Source organism: Carassius auratus, chromosome 12, assembly GCF_003368295.1.
Source record: "Carassius auratus strain Wakin chromosome 12, ASM336829v1, whole genome shotgun sequence".
NCBI lineage: Eukaryota > Metazoa > Chordata > Actinopteri > Cypriniformes > Cyprinidae > Carassius > Carassius auratus.
In genome coordinates, this window is record NC_039254.1 from 16,526,395 (window position 1) to 16,537,463 (window position 11,069).

Consider the following 11,069-nt stretch of genomic DNA (forward strand, 5'->3'; position numbering starts at 1 on the left):
AGCCCGCTGCCACCACGCAACTCCTTAATTCGCCGCTGATGATTTCCTCACCCTCCAAGCATTGGATCCAGTGCTACAAACCATTGCCACTCACATTTCGGCCCACTAACTCATCGCATTTCATTTCATTTCATTTCATTTCATTTTTCAGCAAACTCAGTGATCCTCTGAGAAAACTAATCCCGTCCGAATGCGAATGTCTGTGATTGCCGGTGATATTTTATTTCACAACGCGTTTCCCTGTGTGTTTTGGCCAACGTGAATTACCGTAGATGCTCTTACTGCGCGGATGTTTGATATATTTGCTTAGCGGCAAATAAATAATAATAAAAAAATAATACAAATAATAAAATCAAGAGCAAGATGGCGTAAACTGTTAATACCGGCTATTGTAATATCAGCATCAGGTAAGATTACTCACGTTCATTTATGTACTCCGTTACATAATGTTTAATTACATTTAAAAAAAAAAAAAAAAGGAAAACAAGTTTAACTAAAGGAACCACACATTAACATGGTTTTGCTATACTAGCCATTTAGTATTTATTGTGTAATAATACTAAGGCAATCATTCTGAATGAATGCAATGCACGCATACAGAGCGCGTGATCTCTGTGACGCCCAGATGCACAAATCAGACCCTCCCACCTCTGTAATAAACACGGAGATACTAGTCCAGTCCGAATTGGTACATGAAAATCACAGACGTCAGGCGGTAAGAATCGAAACTCAAACGTAGTTTAGAAAACTAGTCCCGTCCGAATAGTGCTTAAGTGTGTGTTTTGTGTTTTAACAAACAGTAACAGAGCTAACAGACCAGGAGGAGAGAAATATATCCCGTATATATATATCATGTAGAGTTTTTATCCAAACCATCATTTTAAATCTCAATGTAAAATCAGCATCACAGCATAGCTCTAAATCAGCTAACAATTCACATTGTTTTTTTGTTGATGAAATTTTAACAGTGTCTCAACATTTGCAGTGTCTCAAAGTGCAAAGTAAGTGTCTTAGTTACTTGCTAATCATGTTAATGACATGCTATAAACATGCTAGTTACTTGTTAATAATGTCAGCAACATGTTAGTGACATGCTTGTCATGCTGGAAACATGTTAGTAACATTCTAGTAACTTGCTAATCATGCTTATGACATGCTAGTCACTTGTTAGTCATGCTAACAACATACTTTGATAATCATGCTAGCAACATGCTAATCACTTTGTTAATCATGCTAGTGACATACTAGTCACTTGCTAATCATGCTAGCAACATGCTAGTTACTTGATAATCCTGCTAGCAACATGCTAGTAACTTGTTAATCATGTTAACAACATGATAATGACATGCTACACAATTGCTAATCATGCTAGCAACATGCTAATAACTTTGCTAATGAGACTGAAGGTCTGGAATTCATGGCAGCTTTCATTGGCCAAGGCCCACCATGAGGTCATTTGACCAACATGTCGTACAACAAATCACGGTTTGTTTTGTTCATCATCACGTTTCAAGATGTGGAAATGTCGCCATAAAAACAGACAGGTATGTAAAACTCCCTGACAAATTATTAAGGCCCCTATTATGCTATTTTTAAGGTTGCTTATATTGTTTTATGAGTCTCCTAAAACAGGTTTACCGTCAAAATAGAAGTCAGATGTGCAGTCAAAATAAAAGTCCCACCTCAAACACATCGTCCAAGCAGAAAAACTTAACAGCCGATGACGATATTTGAAAAATGCCAAATATCGCCTTGCCGAAATATCAGTCGACCACTGGTGTTGACCATACATCCTGTAATTAGAGAGGTGTATGAGATTATTTAACAAACATATTTTTCACAGGATGACCCAGACAAGCATGGAGCAGCTGATTTGTGAAGCATAACCCTATTGTCCTGACACCAAATCAAATTCTGCAACTTACTGGTCTGCTTAAGGTTGCTGGTCAAATGACTGAATTTCTAGTGCTAGTACACAGAGCAGCAGTTGGTGACACAAGCTCTGATGATCTAGAGGCGAGGTCTGAACTTCATTCAGCATCTGTTGAATCCAGTCACCGGGTCACAGTGACCTTCAGGAACATGTCTACAAAAGAAGTATAGGTGAAATGAGGGACTCCTCTTGCCCATGTTTTTCCAGTATCCTTAGTGCCTCAACTTTCCGCCAAACAGCCACCAGAACAAAATACTTTTGACTGCTGCATCTTTTGATTTTGGAGATTCTCAAGTGCCAAAGGAAGCAAAACAAAGATTGCGTGAGAAAATGATGCAGAGAAAAGGGTTTTCTCTACATGAGTGGGATGTTGGATGTTCCAAAAAGCACCACTCATAAGATAAGGTTGAATGACTCACGCCCTTTTAGAGAAAGATCTTGTCGTCTTGCCCCCGCTGATTTCAAAGATGTGTGACTGCACTTACAAGAACCGCAGAGCAATGGTATTATATGAGAGTACTGAAGCTCCTATGCAACGTCCATTGTTGTAGTGCACAAAAAGTCTGGGAAGATTAGAATGTGTGTGGACCATCTGACTCTCAACCAATGGACTGTATCAGACCAGTATTCGGTTGTTAAGTGATGACGTAAGAAGTGCTGTTTCCGGGTCCAAGCCTCAACTCGCTTCACTTGTGAATATGACCTCAGCAGCCGTTTATGAGCACTGTTTATTCATATTAATAATTTAAGCTAAACGCTTTCAAACTTACGGTATACACTACAGTCTCCGTGCTCACAGCGTCCCAAACACAAATAATTTTTAGATATTTTTTTTATATTTATATTTTCATTGTCTGGCTATATGGGACTTCGGTATGGAGTTAAAGGTTAAGATTGTTATTATTTTTTAACTGACTAAAACATATATAAAACTCTTGGGTTAAACCACGTTCAAATAACACAACCAACATTCAGGGATACTATTCTTCTTCTGGATTTATTACTTTAAGGAACACAACTCACAATTACAAGTTACAAATGGGGAAATAACGATATTACATACATAACATTTCCTCCCCTCTTAATCAACAAACAAAAGAAAAACAATGCATTTTCAACTACTCAAAAATTATGCCTTTTTTTTTTTCTTTTTTTAACTAGAGGTAGAGGGTAGACTGCCTCTTGCCTCGAGCCAGTTCGGGGATTATTCTGCCCCTTGTCAGAACAGGCTCACTAACATAACTAATTACATTTCAGTTCAACAGGAGTTTCTCATGGCTTTATAATGTCAGACGATTGGGCAGTTTAATCACTCTGGCTGGATAACGTCTGACCTGCAATGATGGAATGTTGAGTTTGCCATGATTTATCTGAGACTCTGATGCGTCACTGTTAACATCCTGTTCCCTGGTTGGTGGTGCTGAAGAAGTGTCATTTACAGAGGTCTGTAAAGGAACCGGTACATCACTGATGTCAGGTGGTTGTGTCACCTGAGTTTCAGCTGCTTGATTCGGAATGGACAAGAGTTGATCAGCATGGCGTCGCCATTCCGCAGAAGTTCCTACATCCACATTATAAGACACTGGACCACTTTGAGCCGTCACCACACCTGATGTCCGTCTTTCTCTCCCTCTGTAATCACGAGCCAGAACTGCATCGCCGACTCCAAACTGTCTTGGTTTTGAACGACCAGCACGGCGGAGGACCTGGGAGGTCTGTGAGAGTCGCACGGCAGCTGTCACACTGGGTTTCAAGGCATCCAGCCGAGTGCGCAGTTGTCGTCCCAAAAACAACCTAGAAGGGGCCTCTCTAGTCGTTGGATGTGGTGTGTTGCGATACGTCAGCAAGAATGTTTCCAACCGTCTCTGAACAGTGGAAGAGCCCTTAGATGCCTTCAATGCTTGTTTTAGCGACTGAACAAACCTTTCAGCCTGCCCATTGGTTGCAGGATGATATGGGGCTGAACGGATATGCTTCACATGGTTGGCCTTCAGGAAAGTTACAAACTCCTGAGAGACAAATTGTGGTCCATTATCACTCACCAGGACTTCAGGCAGTCCATAATGACTGAAAAGGTTCCGCAAAACTTCAATTGTCCTCCCTGCTGTTGTTGATGTCATCAACTGCACCTCAGGCCACTTCGAATGTGCATCAACTACGACTAGGTACATGTGACCCTCACATGGGCCAGCGAAATCTACATGAATACGTTCCCATGGTCTGCTTGGCCACTCCCATGGGTGGAGGGGTGCTTGGGGTGGCATTTTCTGTATTTGTTGACATGACTGACACATTTTCACGCACAGTTCAATGTCAGCATCAATACCAGGCCACCACACATAACTGCGAGCAATGGCTTTCATTCTGACTATTCCTGGATGGCCAGTGTGCAGTTCCTCCAGTACTCTTTTCTGCAGCTTAAGGGGAACCACAACTCTCATGCCCCGCATTAAGCACCCGTGTTGGACGGACAGCTCAGCGCGTTTGGAGATGAAAGGTGAGAGTTCATTATTACCAGTCAGGTTGACAGCTTGGGTCCCTTTTATGACCATTTCAACGACTGTAGACAAGGTTGAGTCACTCATAGTCTCACGTCGGATATCCGTGGCACTGACAGGGAGTTTCTCCATCTGTTCGAGGTAAAATAGCTCTACTGCATCCATTTTCTCACTGTGTTCTACTTGTAACGGCAGACGGGAAAGACCATCAGCATTTGCATGATGCTCAGCTCTTTTGTACTCTATTGTATAATTGTGCGCAGACAAAAGTAATGCCCACCTTTGCATCCGTGCTGCTGCCATAGACGGAATTCCTTTTTGTGGCCCAAAGATCGTAGTAAGGGGGCGGTGATCCGTGAAAAGCGTGAATTTCCGTCCGTAAAGATATTGATGGAATTTTCTGACCCCAAACACTATGGCCAGAGCCTCGCGCTCAATCTGTGCATAATTCTGTTCTGCCTTGCTAAGTGTGCGTGATGCGAAAGCTATTGGCTTTTCTTCACCGCTGGGTAGCATGTGGGAAATGACGGCACCAATGCCATAAGGTGATGCATCACATGCAAGCCGAATTGCATTCTGAGGGTCATAGTGTGTCAAAACATTTTGTGACACCAATTGTTCTTTTGCCTTTTTAAATGATGTTTGATGGAATTGGTGCATAGACAATTGCATGTACTTTTTTAGGTGACTTGTGCAAACCTTCTGCATCAATTATGTGACCCAAGTATTCCAGTGAGTCCTTGAAAAAGTCACATTTCCCTTTTTCAGCACGTAACCCAAACTGCTCCAGTCGCCCAAGGACTGCATCCAGGTTTTCCAGGTGTTCAGCTTCAGTCTGCCCGGTAACCAGAATGTCATCCAGGTAACAATGGACATTAGGCAGACCCTGTAATATTTGGTCCATAGCTCTCTGGAAAATAGCTGGCGCCGAAGCGATCCCAAATGGAAGGCGATTGTACTGGAATAGTCCTTTTTGTGTAGAAATTGTAAGGAACTTCCTGGAATCCTCTTCGACCCTCATTTGAAGGTAAGCATGTGACAAGTCCAATTTGCTGAAACACTGTCCCCCTGCTAATGAAGCAAACAGGTCCTCAATGCGCGGTAATGGATAGTGTTCAATGTGTAAGACAGGGTTTATCGTCACCTTAAAATCACCACAGATGCGCACGTCTCCATTTTTCTTTACAACAGGAACTATTGGAGTAGCCCATTCACTATGCTCTACTGGTGACAATACTCCAATTTCAGTGAGACGTTTCAGCTCCGCTTCGACTTTTGGACGAAGAGCATACGGAACGACTCTGGGCTGGCAAAACTTGGGTTTGTTTTCAGGTTTCAATGTTATTTTAGCGGTGATGTTCTTCATTTCTCCCAAATGTGTAGAGAAAATAGCAGCATGTTTCTGCAACACAGATTCGAGCGTCTTCAATCTGACTGCTTTAATTTCTTTCCAGTTCATTTTGATCTGACGCAACCACTCTCTGCCATAGAGTGGTGGATAGTCTCCTTGCACGATATACAATGGAAGAAAAGCTGTTTGCTTGCCCAATTTCACATGCACATCAATTACACCTTCAGGACGCAATGCTTGCCCAGTGTATGTTCGAAGAACAATGTCCGTTGAGCATAGGGGCAGGTGTTTCAATATTCGATCATAAGTCTCTGTTGAGATCAATGACACTGCTGCGCCCGTGTCCAGTTCCATTTCCAGTGGTGTACCTTCAATTTCTGGTTTCACGGTGATACTAGACTTTTCTCCTGGCTGCGACAGTTTATACAGAGCTAAATCTGAGTCTGTGTCATCCTCATTAGACACTGCATCAGCATCAAGGCGGTGTACATTTCCCTTTTTTATGTAGCCTTTCTGCTTAAATGCTTTCGTTGGCCTTGCAGCTTTTGCTGTTTTTCCACTCATTGTTTTTCTGTCATCATAAACGTTACTTTTCCTGCAAACGCGACTGATATGGCCTTTTTTTCCACAAACATTACAGTTTTTGTCTTTAAACCAACAATCATCATCATTATGGTTATTTTTTCCGCATCGTTTGCATTTGTTCCCAGTCTTACTCTTTGATAAAGACAGTGCATTTACCGTCAGTGATCCGCTGAGTTGGTGTGCTTCACGTGACGCTGTTTCCATGGAGACCGCCAACTCTACCGCTCTCTGAAACGTCAGCGTAGACTCAGTCAACAAGCGTTTTTGAGTAGCCTCACTCTTTAGGCCACACACAAATCTATCGCGAAGTGCATCATCCAAATGTCCCCCAAATTCACAGTGTTCTGACAACCCTCTAAGCACTGCAACATACTGTGTCACCGACTCGCTCTCCTCCTGATTCCGCCGATGGAAACGAAAACGCTCCGCGATGACCAGGGGCTTCGGCGAGAAGTGCTGCTGTAGCGTGTCTGTAATGTGCTTGAAGCTTTTCTCTCCCGGTTTTTCTGGCGCGATAAGACTTCGGAGAAGTCCATATGTTTTTCCTCCGATCACACTGAGTAGCACAGGCACTTTCTTTTCGGCCTCAATACTATTTGCTTCTATGAAGTGTTCAAATCGTTCGATGTATGTGGTCCACGGTTCGACGCTTTCATTAAAAGCTTCCATGTGGCCAATGGCAGCAGCCATCCTAGCTAATCTGAACACTAAAGCTACGCAGAGAAAAGAAAATGTATGGTAACGTAACGCCTAACTACGATTCACTGTAAGTTAGTAGCTTCGTGGTCATTTAAATCCACCTCGTCGCCAAATATGTTATGTTTTAACTGACTAAAACATATATAAAACTCTTGGGTTAAACCACGTTCAAATAACACAACCAACATTCAGGGATACTATTCTTCTTCTGGATTTATTACTTTAAGGAACACAACTCACAATTACAAGTGGCAGTGCCTCCCGCAGGCACAATGGGGAAATAACGATATTACATACATAACAAAGATCATAACCTTTTCGCTAGTATTATATCAGATTGTGAGTTTATATTAGCACCTTTTGTTGTTTCCTGGTGGTAACTGATCGAGTGTTTGGACACGGAAGCGCTGCTACATGACGTCAGACTTAACAAGCGAATACTGTGGAGGAGGAGACAGTGTTCATCTGACTGGTGGGGTTCTATGAATTTGAGAGAATGCCTCAAGGCATCTGCGGAGCACCGGCCACTTTCCAAAGAGTAATGGAACGCACTGTCGGGATATGAACTTTTTGGAACTGCTAGTGTACTTGGATGATTTAATCATTTTTGGATGAACAATCTATGAGGACGAAAAGTGCCTTTTAATAATAATAATAACAATAATTCATTACATTTATATAGCACTTTTCTTTATATATTGCCTTACATAGTCAGGGGGTCTCTCCTCATCCACCACCAGTATGCAGCATCCACCTGGATAATGCTACGGCAGCCATAGTGCACCAAAACACCCACCACATACCAGTTTACTGGTGGAGAGGAGACAGAGTGATGAAGCCAATCAGTGGATATGGGGATTGTTTGGAGGCCATGATGGTAGGGGGCCAATGGGCGAATTTAGCCACGATGCCGAGGTCACACCTCTACACTTTTTCAAAAGACATCCTGGGATTTTACATGACCAGAGAGAGTCAGGACCTCGGTTTAACGTCTCACCCGAATGACGGTGCTTGTTGACAGTATAGTGTCCCCATCACTACACTGGGGCGCTAGGACCCACACAGACCACAGGGTGAGCACTCCCTGCTGGCCTCACTAGCACCTCTTCCAGCAGCAACCTAGTTTTCCCAGGAGGTCTCCTGTCCAGGTACTGACCAGGCTCAGCCCTACTTAACTTTAGTGGGAAACCGGTCTTGGGTTCCAGGGTGATATGGCTGCTGGTTTTAAAAGACTTATTTTGAAAGCCCTTGATAGGTTGAGAGATGAGGGACTAAAGATCTCCCCTGACAAGTGTCAAGTGTCAAGTGTCACAAGATGGAATATCCACTGATCCTTCCAAGATCGAGACTGTTGTATCCTGGGCTCAGCCCCAGACAGTGACAGAGACAACCTAGGGTGACCATATGCGCCGTTCATACGGGACACGTCCCAGCCAGAATTTTAATAATGCCTTAAACATCCAGAGCAGCTTGACCAATAACATGCAGATATTGTACATAGTCGACCAATCGTGGGGCTGCGTGTGAGAAGGTGAGCTCTAGAGGGAACAATCAAAGCTATGCAAATATGCGCACGTGTTTGTTCTTTCGATTGACTTGAAGCGTCGCTGCGCACAAATCCAAAAAAAACTAAAACAAATTGCACCACAATCCTTCAAGTCACGAACGAACATACACGTAAAAGCGATTCAAAAGCAAAAGCAGTCTGCTCTGCTCTTTATAGCTCTCATGATTCACAACAATCAATCTGCACAGTTCAAATAGCCAAAACCTGGATATTTTAGGAAATATTAAAATAATTAAAAAAAAATAATCCTGGCTGGGACGTGTCCCGTATGAATGGCGCATATGGTCACCCTAAGACAACCTGCATTCTGTGAAGGATTTCTCAAGGTTGTGCCGACCTTTAAATGAACTTCTGCAGGTGTATCCATCTTCTGCAGGTACTGCAAATAAGTGAAACACATGTTATGCTCAAGCTTTTCCTACGAGGGACCAAAAAGCTTCTACAGTGTCAAAGACATCATGGGAAAAGTATTTAATATATTATGGTCTTCTTACTCAAATACACTCAGACCAAGGCAGGGATTTTGAGAGGCAGTTGGTGGCTGACATGCTGACTATGCTAGGGGTGAAGAAATGGAGAACCTTACCTTATCACCCACAAGGTGATCCCCAGCCTTAAAGATTTAACAGGACCATGTTCGATATGATGGGTACCCTTGAGCCTAGTCAGAAAAATAAATGGAGTCAGTACATAGCGCATATCTGTATCATCTCAGTGCTGTGGTTTTCGGTGAGATATTATATGTTCCAGTGTTTCCTGCCATCTTTCAGGACACGGAACATCTAACATCCCCTTTAAAAATAAGTGTTAAAATTGGTAGAACATGTTCCTCTTCCACTGAGAGGGTCGGCTTACAACAGCTTACAAAAGGTTTGTGATTCGGCAGGTTGGTCCTCTCCGCACACATTCATAAGATTCTATAGTGGACGTTTATGGTACTCCGGGCTTTCATGTCCTTGAGTCAACATCACAAGCTAATGTCTGAGGCTTTCTTATGGTTTGGAAGCACACCTGCACAACCTTAGGGGTCCAGACATTTTCAAGCACGGCGGCGTGGGCATATTCTCGTTCCTAATCCGCTGAGCAGCACAGCATCGACTGTAGCTTTAGAAAGGGAATGTTCCCGGTTACTTAACTGTAACCTTGTTCCCTGAGAAAGCGTTACGAGATGCTGCGAAGTGTTGCCATGCTGAAGATGTCCCAGGACTGCTCTTCAGACTGCTCTTCAAAATATCCTGTTGATGCACCTGTGGCTTATCTATTTATAGCCCGTGTTGCAGGCGCGCTCCGATTATGTCATTAACCGAGGCTATATTACCTCCGGGTCAATTCTATCGACATGTTACACACATTATTCACATCTGGTCACGAATAAGACACTTTCATTTGTCCGATCTTGTAGCTGCACAGTTGAAATCTCCTGGTTTCAAGCTATTAGCATTGACTTGCTACTAACCTCTCTAGCTACCTCTTTGTCAGCACTATCCTCCTAGACCCCTGTGTTCCTCCAGAGTTCCTAAAGCATTCCTCCTGCATGTCTCCAGCGATTCCCTCCTTCAAGATATCCTCTCCTGCGTTTCCCCTGAGGTGTATGTAACTATTCCTTCATCCTGGTCACCCCATTATCGTTACCGAGAAAGCCTTTGTCCAGTCATCAAAACCCTGCTCAACTCCTCTGCTTTCTCACCCCTGCATCTCTCCCGATTTACATGTATAACTGTTATAAAAAAAAACCTGTAACCTTCTGTTCCCGAGTCTGTGTGTGACAGGTACAGGAGGAAAACTTATTTTATCCTTGATTGACATAAGGATCGGTATTAGGTCAAAAATTGTTTCATTTACATCAGTGACGTGTAGGGTATCAGATATATTAAAATGTATTTTATTTGCAGATGATACAAATATTTTTTTGTTCTGGGGATAATTTACAACAGCTTCTTGAAGTGATCACAATAGAAATCCACAAAATAAAACAGTAGTTTGATGTAAATAAATTGTCATTAAATATTAGTAAAACAAAGATTGTTATTTAGAAGCTATAAAATAAACCCTCAAGTGGAATTGAAAATTGATAATATAAATATAGAAAGAGTATATGAAATTAAGTTTTGCCACAAATAAAATATGTTAAAGGAAAACTGGCAAAGACTATAGCAATTCTTAAAGACATATTCTGGATAAGAAATCAGTGCATATTATTTACAACACTTTTATATTACCGTATTTAAGTTATGGTAAGCTAGGAAAATACCTACAAAACCAATTTACAATCGATAAGTATATTACAAAAGAGAGCAATTAGAATTATTAATAATGTAGGATATCTGGAAGAGACAAATTGATTATTTTTATAGTCTAATATACTGAAGTTCACTGAGTTGGTTAAATTTAAAACTGCACCAATTAAATTTAAATCAAGAAAGAAGTTACTTCCGG

General features: G+C 42.1%; 1 protein-coding gene across 1 annotated transcript; it reads right to left on the bottom strand.

The window, feature by feature from the left end:
* Positions 1 to 3,213: 3,213 nt before the first annotated feature.
* Positions 3,214 to 5,932, bottom strand: LOC113112186 (uncharacterized protein K02A2.6-like). Its single transcript, XM_026277626.1, is given in 2 exon segments — positions 3,214 to 5,071; positions 5,073 to 5,932. Coding segments are annotated over 2 exon segments (2,676 nt in total). The 5' UTR covers positions 5,891 to 5,932.
* Positions 5,933 to 11,069: the final 5,137 nt, after the last annotated feature.